This window comes from Chrysemys picta, chromosome 1 (genome assembly GCF_011386835.1).
Source record: "Chrysemys picta bellii isolate R12L10 chromosome 1, ASM1138683v2, whole genome shotgun sequence".
In the NCBI taxonomy this organism is placed as follows: Eukaryota; Metazoa; Chordata; order Testudines; family Emydidae; genus Chrysemys; species Chrysemys picta.
In genome coordinates this window covers 256,215,715-256,231,051 of record NC_088791.1, presented here as the reverse complement: position 1 = coordinate 256,231,051, position 15,337 = coordinate 256,215,715, and the positions used below count along the sequence as shown (strand labels likewise).

At 42.3% G+C, this 15,337-nt stretch overlaps 1 protein-coding gene across 2 annotated transcripts; it reads right to left on the bottom strand.

Moving 5' to 3' along the window:
• Nucleotides 1-7,844: 7,844 nt before the first annotated feature.
• On the bottom strand, nucleotides 7,845-14,948 carry LOC101946959 (G-protein coupled receptor 183-like). Of its 2 annotated transcripts, none has more exons than XM_042843643.2 (2): nucleotides 14,661-14,948; nucleotides 7,845-11,473 (listed from the first exon to the last, which is right to left on the bottom strand). In XM_042843643.2, exon 2 carries the CDS (start codon nucleotides 11,460-11,462, stop codon nucleotides 10,395-10,397), a length of 1,068 nt encoding a protein of 355 aa, XP_042699577.1. In that variant the 5' UTR covers nucleotides 11,463-11,473; nucleotides 14,661-14,948; the 3' UTR covers nucleotides 7,845-10,394. The 2 variants fall into 2 exon arrangements, with proteins under 2 accessions (XP_042699577.1, XP_065448532.1); XM_065592460.1 differs by having other exon boundaries at nucleotides 7,845-11,476; nucleotides 14,661-14,821.
• Nucleotides 14,949-15,337: the final 389 nt, after the last annotated feature.

The following is a 15,337-nucleotide window of genomic DNA, read 5'->3' as shown; positions in this document are numbered from 1 at the left end:
TGACCACTAGGTGGCAATACTGTTTTAGGGCTTAGTTCTGGCGACATTGAAACACAAATAATAGTTGCAGTTCTATTTCAGGTTCACTACCTTGAAGAAACAAGGTTTTAAAGGTAAACTGATATTATATTAGGTTTTAATTAGCTCTTTCAGCCGTCCACTCCCTATTTGCCTTTACATATTGCTTCAAACCTTTGCAAATAAGATAATAAAATGCTCTATTCGTACTGATTTTACAGAAAGGATGCTTATAGAGAAGAAATTTTTCTCTACTTCCGTCAAACCACAGCATAGGAATGTAAAAATTATTGGTAGAGGATTAGACTGACTGCTTATAAAGTCACATAGTGAGTAAGGTGGCTGGGCACAGGCATTTAGACTCTACAAGTACGGTATGTATCTTGTTTTAAAAAAACTTAATTTTTTTCCCTGCAAGTGTGGAGTTTTTATATATGCACACTATACATATAACCCTGTGGTTTACAAATTCCGAACATTGTTCTTCAGATGTTATCTCTGTGCTGCTTTAGTATGAGTGCCTTTGTATGTGTCCCTGTGCAGGTATCCTATATCTAATCTCAGAATCTTGATGGTAATTTAAGGTATGTTTGCACTGAAAAATGTCAGGTTCAGAGCAAAAGCAGAAGAGATTCAGTTACATATAGTGGCTGATAAGAATAGGGATTAAGTCAATTCTTAGTAAATATACTTAGCATACAAACTGAATAGCAGGAAATAGATTTCCACAGATTAACTGTTGTTCTAATGTGTTACTCATAGACTTTAAGGTCAGAAGGGACCATTATGATCATCTAGTCTGACCTCCTGCACAACGCAGGCCACAGAATCTCACCCATCCGCTCCTGTAACAAACCCCTAACCTATGTCTGAGTTATTGAAGTCCTCAAATCGTGGTTTAAAGACCTCAAGGTGCAGAGAATCCTCCAGCAAGTGACCCGGGCCCCATGCTGCAGAGGAAGGAGAAAAACCTTCAGGGCCTTTGTCAATCTGCCCTGGAGGAAAATTCCTTCCGACCCCAAATATGGAGATCAGTTAAACCCTGAGCATGTGGGCAAGACTCACCAGCCAGCACCCAGGAAAGAATTCTCTGTAGTAACTCAGATCCCACCCCATCTAACATCCCATCACAGACCATTGGGCATATTTACCTGCAGAGGTGAAAGTAAGCTGGTCCGGTCTGGTACAGCGTACCGGCAAGAGCCAGTACACCGTGCCGGACTGCACCAGCTTCCGCGGCAGGGATTTAAAGAGCTCTGGGAGGGGAGCCCAGAGCCCTTTAAATCGCACCCGCAGCTCCGGCGGCCGGGCTGGGGCTGGGATTTAAAGGGACCGGAGCTCCCGCCGCTGCAGTGAGCCCCGAGCCCTTTAAATCCCCGCCGTAGCTCCGGCAGCCGGAACTGCGGGGGGGGGGGGGGGATTTAAAGGGCTCAGGGCTCACTGCAGCGGCAGCCAGAGCCCCGGGCCCTTTAATTTGCCGCTGAGCCCCGGGGGCTCCCAGCCACCTCTGCAACTGGGAGCCCCGGGTTGATTTAAAGGCCTTGGGGCTCCCAGCCACAGCCGGTGCCCCAGGGCCTTTAAATCTTGAGAGGCCCCTCCTCTTCCGGTCGAGGCCACGCCGCTTCCGGTTGAGGCCACGCCCCTCAGGACTCCGGCAGTACCAGTAAGTCCTCTAAATTACTTTCACCCCTGTTTACCTGCTAATAATCAAAGATCAATTAATTGCCAAAACTAGGCTATCCCATCATACCTTTCCCTCCATAAACTTATCAAGCTTAGTCTTGAAGCCAGATATGTCTTTTGCCCCCCCTACTCCCCTTGGAAGGCTGTTCCAGAACTTCACTCCTCTAATGGTTAGAAACCTTCATCTAATTTCAAGTCTAAACTTCCTAATATCCCAGTTGATATCCATTTGTTCTTGTGTCCACATTAGTACTAAGCTTAAATAATTCCTCTCCCTCCCTGATATTTATCCCTCTGATATATTTATAAAGAGCAATCATATCTCCCCTCAGCCTTCTTTTGGTTAGGCTAAACAAGCCAAGCTCTTTGAGTCTTCTATCATAAGACAGGTTTTCCATTCCTCGGATCATCCTAGTAGCCCTTCTCTATACCTGTTCCAGTTTGAATTCATCCTTCTTAAACATGGGAGACCAGAACTGCACACAGTATTCCAGATGAGGTCTCACCAGTGCCTTGTATAACGGTACTAACACCTCCTTAACTGATTACACATTTTATTAATATATTATGACATATGAGGCAAATGAATGAAATACAGAAAAAGTTTATTGTGCCTAAAATTTTGTATACTCTTTACTATGTTGTTTTAAATTAATTTGCAACAGTATCATTTTTAATTAAAAAAACCAAACACTTGGGCTGAAGCAGACCAATTGAAATACAAAGGTTTTGTACAGGTTTATGTTGAGGTGCTATTATAGACAAGAGATTCCTCTTATCCACCAAAACATGTTCCAAAGAGCTATTTGGAGCGGTTGAATCTCTTCCTGGACTACCTGAAGTCCACAGCAGGACCTAGCACAGGGGTGGGCAAACTTTTTGGCCTGAGGGCCACATTGGGGTTCCAAAACTGTATGGAGGGCCGGGTAGGGAAGGCTGTGCCTCCCCAAACAGCCTGGCCCTCGTCCCCTATCCGCCCCCTCCCACTTCCCACCCTCAGACTGCCCCCCTCATTCCTCAGAACCCCCGACCCATCCAACCCTCCTGCTCCTTGTCCCCTGACTGCCCCCTTCCAGGACCTCCCACCCCTAACCACCCCCTGGCGACCCCACCCAGTATCCAACCCCCCCTGCTCCCAGTCCCCTGACTGCCCTGACCCCTATCCACACCCCTGCCCCCTGACAGGCCCTCTGGGACTCCCACGCCTATCCAACCACCCCTGTTCCCCGTCCCCCGTCCCCTGACCTCCCCCCAAACCTCCACCCCATCCAACTGCCCCCTGCTCCCTGTCCCCTAGACTGCCCCCTGGGACCTCCTGCCCCTTATCCAACCCCCCCACTCCCCACCCCCTTACCATGCTGCTCAGAGCAGCATGTCTGGTAGCCGCACCGCCTGGCAGGAGTTCGCAGAGCACTGGCGGCACGGCGAGCTGAGGCTGCAGGAAACGGGGGACAGCAGGGGACGGGCGGGGGCTAGCCTCCCCGGCTGGGAGCTCAAGGGCCAGGCAGGATGGTCCCGCAGGCCAGATATGGCCCACGGGCCATAGGCTACATCTTCACCGGGGGGGGGGAGGGGCTCGATTTAAGATACGCAAATTCAGCTACGCGAATAGCGTAACTGAATTCGATGTATCCGAGCCGACTTACCCCGCTGTGAGGACAGCAGCAAATCGACCTCCGCGGCTCCCCCATTGACGGCGCTTACTCCTACCTGCGCTGGTGGAGTACAAGCATCGATTTGGGGATCGATTGTCGCGTCCCAACGAGACGTGATAATTCGATCCCCGAGAGATCGATTTCTACCCGCCGATTCAGGAGGGTAGTGAAGACGTAGCCGTAGTTAGCTCACCTCTGATCTAGCACCACTCATTACAAGGAGGTTTTGTTCTTTCTCCATAAAGATCAACTGCAATGGAGCAAAACACAGAACTTTCACAGCTAGGACCATGGGACTCATTCCTACAAGAGACACAGAGGAGCAACTACCTCTATCAGAATTCAATGGAAAACACATTTCTTCAACTTAGCTTTCCTCCACTAAGTTCTTTACATATGTACACACACACACACACACAGGCACACAACATACCAATTTATTCACAAAATCCATACACTAATCAATATCTCTCTTCTAAGGAGTGGGAGGGAAAGAGAGAGAGAAAGATATGCTGATTTCTCATTTATGCATTTCAGTAGTTGGGAGGAGTTAGTTGCTATGCAGATGGAGACTGGATAAGTATTCTGCTTTCCCGTGTGAAATCTATAACTTCTGGACATGGAGGATACATGACTAGAATGCAAAAAGTTTACCATATACGTATCAAAATGTAAACCTCCCAGTCTTTTACTTAACTGACACTGAACTGCTATTGTGTGGTATAGGAAATTGATCCCTCCTCACTCAGGGAGGCATTTAACATAATTATTAGTTCATTATTATAGAGGCATTTACTGTGGCTCCTTAGTTAGGGTTGTGTCCTGAGATGGGCTTAACATGGGTCATAATTTTAAAGGCCTGTTTTTCTTTACATGTAGGTAGCCCTTCAGTGTGAAATTTCACCCAGTGTTAGCGTTTATGCCCTTTCAATTTTCCAAGTATTGTTTGTTTGATGTCTTTTCATAAACTTTTCATAAGATCTGTTTGAATTTGGTCTGCTGTTGAAATTTGTCCATGTCAGGTTGATCCTTTCCCCCTACTTTTTTATCAACTGATATATTCTACAAAACTTTGCCTCTCTGCATACAAATGGACATACAAAAGAACCTTGAGTAGATCTGGTACACTCTGTAATCTTTGAGTAGAAATTGTTAGAAATTAAATGCCTTTTTTTGCTGTTATTCAACCACTGAAAACGTATGCACCCTGAGTACCCATTGCATAACATCATAAAAGCTGCATTCTTCTGTCAAATTTTATTCAACAAGACGTTTTATTTTCAACTTCTGACAAAGGAGATTTTAGTTGTCAAAGAAGTGCAGCTGCTGATGGATAATGTCTTTTTTCCATCAGCTCACACACTTTTCCTCCTAGGCAGAGGATGGGAGAAAGGACAAACCACAAGTAACAGCTGTTAGTTACATTGATCAAGTCATTTCTGAAGGTGTTCAGATACCCCAATTATGAGAGCAATAAAAGAACTTGAGTTGGATAAAATAGAATAGCTAGAGGAGAGCAACAAAAATGATCAAAGGTTTAGAAAACGTGGTCTAGGAAGAAAAGTTAAAAAAATCTGTTTTTGTTTAGTCTTGAGAAAAGAAGACTGAGTGTGAACCCAGTCACAGTCTTCAAATATGTAAAAGGCTGTTATAAAGAGGACAGTTATCGATTGTTCTCCATGTCTTTTGAGGGTAGGACAAGAAGCAATGGGCTTAATTGGCAGCAAGAGAGATTTAGGTTTAGGAAAACTGTCTAACTATAAAAGTAGTTAAGCTCTGGAATAGGCTTCCAAGGGAGGTTATGGAATTTCAAGGGAGGTTTTTAAGAATAGGCTGGATAAACACCTGCCAGGAATGTTCTTGATTTACTTGATCCTGCCTCAGGAGCACAGGAGAGTGGACTTGATGGCTTCTCAAGGTCCTGTCCAGCCCTACACTTCTATGATGCTGTACTTCTGTGGCACAGCTTCAGAACCAACCTCCTGGGTCCTTTGTCGAGTCCCCCACAAGACATTTGTAGACACCATAGGAAATTAATACACACCTCTAGTGATGACAGCTTTTCATCATGTCCTCTACCAAACTACCCTATTCCAAGATACAAAAGATCTACAACTATTAGTGCTGGAAGGGCGTAGTTTGGTAAACGGAAGTGTGCAGGAGGCCTGCAGAATTGAGAGGTTGTGCTGCATGCTCTTTGGTGTCTGGTCGTTGTGGTAATGGTAAGAAGTATGCCTGTGGGTGGAGTAGAGGATAGGTAGGGTTGAATGGTGTAACATTTTGTGGGTTTGTGGGTTTATGTCAGGTATGTTGTGCATGTAGCCATCTCGACTGCTTTTCAGCAAAGTGTTTTTGCATTACATCTTTACAAATGAAGAAGGAAGACCCAGCATGCATCCCAAAGCTGGTACAGTCTAAACAGAGCTGGATCTTGAAAGTTGTGCCTTTTCTCAGAGTATTTTACAATCTAAAAACAGAATGATTTATGGAACTGATCCAAAGCCAACCTTTCCATAGATTTCAGTGAGCTTTGAATCAATCCCTAGGATTAAATTGTGATTACCCTGGGATAATCTTTATATTTACAATAGGACAGGACAATTAATTGTGTTATCACACCATTATGTTACTTAATGTGGCCAATTTAGTACCTTGAACACTTGACATGTAGTATATGTAGTATAGAGCCCCAGTGGCCTAACGGATAAGGCATTGGCTTCCTAAGCCAAAGATTGTGGGGTCATGTCCCATCTGGGGTAAAAAATTCCTATCCCTTTCCTTTTGTCTGTTTGAATCTGAGCTTTTTGGGACAGAAATAAATAATAAATAGGTGTTGTGACGTTATTGACATAAACTCTGATCATATAGATCATTGTTGCAACCACTGTTATATATTTGCAGCGAATATTGTACAAAGGTTGTCAGGTGAGGTGTCTATGGAAAGGTTATGATTTGCTGGTTATGATTACGCTATTTGTATGTGTGTATCATTTTTGTAGGTGAAGTTATGAATATTTGCTATGTACTTGTATCTCAATGTGTTTTGATTCTAAGTAGACTCAGTGAAGCATTTGATCAGCTTCTTGAGAAAGGACTATTCTCAGTAAGGGCCCAATCAAGAAACACTTAACTGATAATGAACTTTGGGAGACGCCAATCCATATCTGAGCTTTCCTGGGAACGTTCAAACTAACATGTAAACAATGGTGTCAGCCTGTAAAGAACTGAGTCATGCATGGACATGTGACTTGCCCATGTGACTCCAAACTCCATCTTGTAGCTGTGATTCTGCACAGGAAAAAAAGGGGTTTCCACCCACAAGAGAGAGAATATAAAAGGCCAAGGAAACCCATCCATTTTGTCTTCAGCTGGCTCAAAAGATAGCCTCTCCACCCCAAAGAGATGCCTGAAAGAAACTTGAACAAAGGACAGTAACTATGGGGGTGTGAGTGATTGCTGCACCCAGACTAGGAAGGAGTCTAGTCTGTGAAAGAAGCTTATTGGAACATCTCTGAGGGTGAGATTTACCTGCATTTAGTTTCCTACTGTATTAGGCTTAGACTTGCGTGTGTGTGGTTTTTTTTATTTTGCTTGGTAATTTACTTTGTTCTGTCTGTTATTATTTGAAACCACTTAAATCCTATTTTTTATATTTAATAAAATCACTTTTTGCTTAGTAATTAACCCAGAGCAAGTATTAATACCTGGGGGAGTAAACAGCTGTGCATCTTTCTCTATCAGTGTTATAGAAGGTGAACAATTTATGAGTTTACCCTGTATGAGCTTTATACAGAGTAAAACAGATTTATTTGGGGTTGGACCCCATTGGGAACTGGGTATCTGGGTGTTGGAGACAGGAGCACTTCTTAAGCTGTTTTCAGCTAAGCCTGCAGCTTGTGGGGGACATGGTTTAGACCTCGGTCTGTGTTTGCAGCAGGCTAGTGTGTCTGGCTCAACAAGACAGGGTACTGAAGTTCCAAGCTGCCAGGGAAAACGGGCTCAGAGGTGGTTCCAGCCAGATCAGGTGACAGTCCCAAGGGGGTTTCTGTGACCCAACCCATCACAGGTGTGTTGTAATCTCATAAGTGTTTGCTCCAAAACAGGGCATTCAGCTGTAACAAAACTCCAGTGACTCCATCAGCAACGTACAAAACACAGAGGAAATTGCTGTCCTTACCTCACTGATTTTATGAGCCGAGGGCTCAGTCTTGCAAGGTGCTGTTAGCTTCACTTCCCGTTGACTTCAGTGAGAATAGAGAGTGCCCCTTGCACAGAGTAATCATCACCTCGGTTTGGTTTGGTTCGTCATTTAGATCATCATCCTCTTAGGTGCTGATTGCAATTTAAAAACAAAAGTGTAATAGTGCTTCTCATTTAAAGGGGTTAAATTTAGTAGGTTCAGTGGAAGAAGTGCATTTTAAGGAGGATTTTTGTGCAAGAGCAATACGTGGACATCAGATCTAACTACTGTTCCAACAACTGAGATCATTTTAAGAACACCTGGAAGCTTTATTACATGCACAAATAAAGTTTGCAATTCACAAAACAAAGTTTTTATTTGAAGAAGAACATGCATTGAAGAACAGAGCCTGTCTAAAAGGCAAGGCTTCTTTGGGGAGGAGGGGCAGAAATATTATCTTACTCATCACTAAGAATCATGGGGCAAAAGTCTTGTTTGACAAAGCAAAGTGTGTGTGAGGTTTTCCAAGAATTTTTAAGACTCTTTATTCCCTCAGGCTTCTTATAGTGTGTGTGTGTGTGTGTGTGTGTGTGTGTGTATATATATGAGAGAAAATGTGCACATTGTTTTGTGCTCTCTGTTGTACCAGTATTTCCAAAGTAATTTAGACACTGGATCTTATACAGAATCTGACATTTCTAATGTAAAGTCTTGAAAAGCAGCTAGACATATACATTTTTAAAATATTGATGTTTGATAAAAATTGTAATGTTACCCTTCCACCTCCTCAGGAGAATGGCCATAAATTAACTCTATGGAGGAACTTCAAAGATCTCAATCACTCTCCTCCTTAAAAAGGTTAAAGACAGGCAATGTGCAAAGTATACACTACTACCTATCCTCCTTTGTTCAGATTCTGAGATTGGGCCAAAGTCTTTCTAGGGAGCTTATCCTCATAATGGGCATTTTAACTGGATTCGTTTAGTCTTGGGAAAAGAAGACTGAGCGGAGACCTGATAACAGTCTTCAGATATGTTAAAAGGCTGTCATAAAGAGCACAGTGATCAGTTGTCTTCCATGTCCACTGAAGGTTGGACAAGAAGTAATCTGTTTAATCTGCAGCAAGGGAGATTGAGGTTAGACATTAGGAAAAACTTTCAACTATAAGGGTAGTTAAGCACTGGAAGAGGTTACTAGGGAGGTTGTGGAATCTCCATCACTGGAGCTTTTTCAGAACAGGTTAGACAAACTTCCGTCAGGGTGATCTAGGTATACTTAGTCCTGCCTCAGTGTGGGCTGGCCTCACCAAGTCACTTCCAGGCCTACATTTTTATTATTCTACTGTCAATGATTCTATACATCTAGAACCGCTTTGTCTCTATCTCTTTGTCATGACTCTCATTTGCAAAGACATCTATAGCTTAAAATAGCTTCCAACAAAATTAGCTGGCCAGTTTTACATCAAAGAGACTGGAAAGTTCTGTTTGTGGATTCTGTAAGGTGAGCTCCTATCTTTGATGAATCCATGACCCCAGATAATTTATCAAATCTACATTCTTCAGAGTATTGCACTATGTTACCTCCTATCACATACGGTTTGTCTAGAATAACTTGAGACAATGAAACTGCTTTTGACCATTTTGAATGGGGCAGAAATAGGGACCTATTTTTTTCTGAAAACCTTTAAGTTTTGTTAAAATATTCCACACTTGACAATCCAACATCTGCTTAGCCCTTAATCTTCAAAATAAATTTACAATCTTAAATTTGAAAGTAGAATGAAAACAGTTAGCTCCCCTCATGTCCAAACTTCTTTTTTTAGCAGCTCACCACTGCTAATTATTAGATTACATTCACTTGTTACAGGAATTGTTGTGGCCAGTTGCAGTTCTGTTTTGTCTTTTTCCACAGTACAGACATATCAAGTCACTAGATCATCTGAGAAATTTTTGAGTCAGTTTCAGTTTTAAAATATATTGTAGATACTCTGGGATTATACAGATGAGGTCAGACTTTTGAAAGAGGGACATTCCTGCTACTGATTTTAACCATCTCCCAGGGTCCAGTGGATGCTAATAAGTAAAATTTCAATCACAAGACAGGAAAATGGAAGACTGGCTTCATGTCAAATATCTGTAGAACACTGGGTGTGATTACTTGTTTCATAGTACTGCTTCATCACTTTAATTTAACTGGATTCATACCCGAATATTTACTATTTCAGAGCATCATTCCAGATTTAACAAACATACAAACTTTTGACCATTTTCAAGAAGCTGTGCTCTATATAAAGCACAGTTTTGTGCGTGCCATTTCCAAAGGACTGTGAATATGTTTTAATTGTTTATTTTAACAACTACTGAGAAGATGAGGCTCTCACTCTGTCCGTTTGTTTGTACAGTTTGTACCTCCACTGAATTCCAAGCCATAAACTTCTATAAGAAATACATGTTCAAATTGTAATGAATTTCTAATACCATGCTGTTATAACAAGTTTCAGAAATCATAAAATGGTGACTACTCAGACTTCTGATATTGTGTGTGTGTGTAAAAATATGTATCTTGGTCTAAGACCTTGTCGATACCCAGCTCTTTTCTTAAGACTTCCACCCTTCTCCTGCCACTGGGTCAGCTCCATTGAATGGTGGGAATATAAGTGTGGAAGAGGTGCTGGTGGTTTTACTACCATGCCATCTTGTTCTGGTGAGTGTTAGATGATACAGTAGCAAAGACACCAGCAACTTGTCTATACTTATGCTCCCACCTTTGTTGCCACCTATGGAATTTCTCCAGTGCAACAATGGGTAATTTTAAGATAAGAGCTCTGAGTACACGTGGACAAATTGAAAACGTTATAGCTAAGCTGAGGATGAGCAAACTCCTTGGTTGTGGCTGTTGCTATTGCTTTCTGAATATGACTTTCCAGTGGAGGAGGATGGAGCTGAGCCACTGGTTTTAAATAGTCTTAGGAGTCTTCTCTTATACCCTCTAAATGCAAAGAAGTAAATTATTGGATCAATGCAACAGTTCATGTTCATAAAAGCCACTGTGATTTGAAGAGACATCTTGAAGGCTTTCTGTGCTGAGCAAGATGGCTGGTACAGTATCTTTCTGATCATGAACTGAATGATATTTAAATGGTAAGGACTAAAGCAGATCACAACTGCAAGGAGCACAACCAGTATGATTGTGAAAGCCTTTCTGTGGTGCCCATTCTTATCCGTCAGAGGGTTTTCTTTGGCTGCTCTGCATAGTTTTAGGTTGATCTGCACATAACAAACTAATATAATCCCCACTGGTAGGCAGAATCCAATTATGCAAGCGCCCAGAAGGATAAATGGCAGCTTAGGAATTTCTTCAAAGTTGAAATATTCCATGCAGGTCAGCTTATCTCCTATCTTCTTGGTCATGGGCCTGAAGAGCAATGATATTGTCTGCAGGAACACAATGAACCATATCAGCATGCAGATATACTTCACTCGGCTCACTTTTCTGAATCTGCCAAGCCGTCGAGTGTGGACCACAGCGATGTAGCGGTCGACACTCACACATGTCATAAAGTAGATGCCCACATAGGTGTTCATGTAAAAGATGAATGCCGTCACCCTGCAGAACCAGTCTCCAAAAGGCCAGTTGAATTCTAAGATGTAATAAGTAATTCTTCCAGGCAGAGCAAGTGTGAAAAGGGCATCTGACACAGCAAGGTTGATTAAGTAGAGATCAGTTGAGTTGATTTTCTTCCCTCGGTGGAAGGTGACGTAAAGGGCAAGGACGTTTCCACAAGAGCCAAAGACCAGCAGAACAGTGTAAAAGAATGAAAAAATTACTTTTGATGCAAAGTGGTGGTTATACACGTCGCAGCTGCTTTCATTGCTGTAAGTGAAGACAGTTAGCTGAGATGCAGCGGTAGCAGAACTGGCAGCCATACTGTGGACTTCTCCTTGGCAGAAGAAAAGACATGACATTAGCAGCTTACTAATAATGTGCACTATCTGTTTTGACAGATAACAAAACTACTTAGGCTTTGCACTTTAGTAGACTCTCATACTAAAAGAAGTGAGAGTTCTCATTTGAACAGCGAATTTCCACACGCTGAGTACGTTCTGAGCCATGATGAGCAGGTTTAGTCATTTGGGAAACTCAGTTCCTAGTGATCTTAGTGTAACATTCTGAACAAAGACTGTGACTTATTTTTTTCTTCAAAACTCTTTATCTTGGAAACCAATAGCAGGGGGTGTTGTGTCATAGTGTGTCAGAAATTGTTGCTGCCTGTTAAACATGTTTGGTGGACGAGACGTGGTATCATTATAGAGAGGGAGATGTGGAATTTCAAATAGAAAATTACATGATAGAGGAGGGGAAATTTAGAAGGGGAAGGTCAATAAAATATAACTTTCTTTCATTTTGACAGCCTGTGCCAGAAAAGGGAGCATGGAGAAAAATATCCATTTGAAGAACCATATCTCTACATTTATTTGTGGCTGTTTAAAAACCTTTTACAATTACAAACTGTAATACCTATAGATTATATCAACCCTATTCCTGAGATGAGCGTATATGGCCAAATCCTGAGTTCTCCACTCCGTTTGAATGTGGTCCTTACTCACCCAAGCACCCCAAGACAATAATGTTGTTCTCTCTTTAGTACAGTCCCTGATTTTCCATTTGCTGCTCTAATACACAAGGGTTCAAGGTTGGCTTGGGAGTCAGTAGCTCCTACCTATACTTTTAGGTGCCAAATAAAACTAGTTGGTATCATTTTGCCAAAACATAAAGGTTAAGAGACAAATTCAAACGTTGGTTACAGCCAGTCTCCTTTGTTTGCACTACAGAAGTAAGGCTATTTATTTGCACACTTCATAAAATGAACCTGGCACTCCCTCTTTTTTGTTGTGGTTTCCTCTCACAATAGATGCTTCTGAAATAGGATGCCTTCTATCTGCTTATTGTGAGGGTCTCTGTAATGGGAAGTCATGTCTCCACACTGCTATTATTCTTTGTGTATTGCTGCTAAAATATAATTACAGGGTACTGTAATTGTCATACTGCAGGGATATGTATTTTTTTGGTTCTTAACAATTGATTGGGTCCCAAGCCCACTGGAAAGATCTACATCGCAAACCAGTCATTGAACAAAATATCTTCTACTGCATGTCCTTTTTCCTTGTGTCCTCAGTAGGCAGAGAGGGGATTGAACCGAAAACCTACAGCTAGCCCCTCCCCCCCCCGAATTTTGGGTCAGCGGTGTTCAGAATCTGAACCCAGATTTTTCACACTTCTTTCATTTTAGTAGGTGCTAGCTCAAAACTCCAGATTCATGCAACTCTGAAGGTTGTAAATCCAGATCCCAGTTTTGTAAGTTCCACCCATCTCTAATTTTATGGGAGCAAATGTGAGGCATTAATATTGTTTTGTTTACTGTTGTTACTGCAACAGGAGGCAGCATGATCAAGTGTATAGGGCACAGGATGGGGAGTCTTTCTACCTGAGTTCTTTTCTTGGCCCTTCCACTGACCTGTTTCCAGACCTTGCGGAAGTGGGTCACTTCACCTCTCTACGTGTCAGTATCTCCTCCCAGCATTGGTTTGGCCTGTCTGTTATCATGACCACAGTGTCTTTGGGCCAGTGCCTAGCACAATGGATCTCAGTTGGATCTCTAAGCACTACTGTAATACAAATAAATACGAAAAATAAATCATCATTCTGAGCACCTCCATGGGTGGGAGAAGGGCTGTTTCTTTGGTTCCTTCTCTTGCTTTAGCTCTATTTCCTTGTCTTTCTCCTTTTAAACAAGGAACTCTTAGGCGCCACTATTTTGTTTGTATTTACCCTTCATTTTATTCTCTCTCTTCTGCCTTTTTATATATTTAAATGTTGTCTCCTCAATATTTATCTGGCATGTTACATAATAATGATCACAACATCCCTCTGAGGTAGGTAAGTATTATTTCCAGTTTCCACATGGGGAAACTGAGGTACACAAATTTGCCCAAAGCCAAACAAGAAGTCGATGTCAGAGAAATGCATCTTTAAACTTGAATTCCGCCCTTCACCTCCCTCACTGTGCCAAAGCTTTACAATAGCATGTGTCTTTAGAAACTGTGTCTTGTCACAGAGGGTCTGTGAAGGAAAACATGAGCCCAGTGTGTTAGACAATACACAGAATGTGACCATTTCCTGACTTTGCTGGGATTAAATTAAATCCTTTTATCATGCCACACTTGTGATTTGGTTTTCTGATCTTATCACTTACTAAGGGTGCTGCAGGGGGCTGCTGGGGAGCACGTCTGCAGCCAGGATGCCTGCTGCTGCCGCTGCCACTGCCACTCGGACAGTGCACCTTCTCTCCCCGCTTCTAGCCTGACTCCACGCGTAGATGCCTCAATTCAATCAATAGTGAGTAGGTGGTTATGTAACAGTGGCTAGGCATAGCAAAGGTAGGCACTCTGCAAACTAACCACACCGCTCTGCCAAAGCAACAGCCTCTCCAGAGCAGAGCTGGTGAATCGTGCTGAAGGCTATCAAACTCGGTGGTTGTGAGGTGTGGACAAATGTTCGGACCATCCTGAGATGGAACCCTGTATAGGCCTCCAAAGCCTACTAAAAATTCCCTGAAACATTTTGAAAACATGGCAAATCAGAGTTGACACTTTCCTGGTTACTTGGGAGGAGCAGTGCTGTACAGTAATTCACTAGCATTGTGGAATAGCGCACACACACACACACACACACATACCCTCCAAGCCAAGATCAAACTGGGAGAAATGCTCTATGAAAATCCCATGTAGTCTAGCCTGTGCAAATTCAGCAGATGAAACTTTCCAGTGGTGTTACATAAGTAATTTTGTAGGTAAATTTACCTCTTAATCACGATGGTTACAGTACAGCCTAGTAGAAAACTTGTTTAAAGACAGTCATTCTGCAGAAAATAGACACTCCGTCTTATTAAAACTGGACCGCTGTCTGTTCCCAAAGAAGCTAAAATACAATTAGTGAGTTAGAGATGCTTTTCTGATAAGGTCCTATTTAAAAAAACACTTAGTCATTTTTTTCCTTGCACTGCCCAAGTCAGTCTCTGAAAGTACAATACCTGTAAGAAAATAAGACAAGGAGAGGTGGCTTACCAGGGGCTGATGGCCAAGAGGTGGTGGTGGCTGTTGAGAAGTTCTTGTCTCAGCTCTTTCTCCTGTGCTATATTAGTGGCACATTTATTAAATGTAATATTCTTCTAATAGTTCCTGAAAAAGTCCCCTTCTAGTGCTTCAGTAAAAACCCTTCTGTGCCTTGCAGCAAGCAGAAACAGAGAGAGAAAACCAAAAACGAAGAATGCTCTGCCTTTCCTAATCTAGTCATCATCATCTGGGTGGTGACTGAAAGAGAGCCAAACGGTCCATGTATTACTTGTCAGCAGTGAGATACTTTTTGCTGGAGAAAGCAGGTAAATGTTTCTTTGTACTCCCCTTCCGCTTCATGCTGCACAGATGGCGGAGCCTTGTGAGACAAGGTGGTGCTCTTTCATCTGGCTTCTCTTTGAAGCACAATAACATTTATGCAGTTCTTTGTTTGCAATTTGTGAGAAAGGAATGAAAAAAACCCAGCAAATTCCCCAAGCTGAATATTTTGAAGATTTCATCGTTCTCCCCCCCCACCTCCTTTTTCTTTTATTACAAGAAATAGATTTCATTCTTGCTCACTAGTTAAGGAAGTGATTTATACCAGAACACTAAACCACAAGCACGTATTGTTAAAATGAGGAAAGACTAAAATACTATACATTATCTATAACACTGTGCTTGGGTTT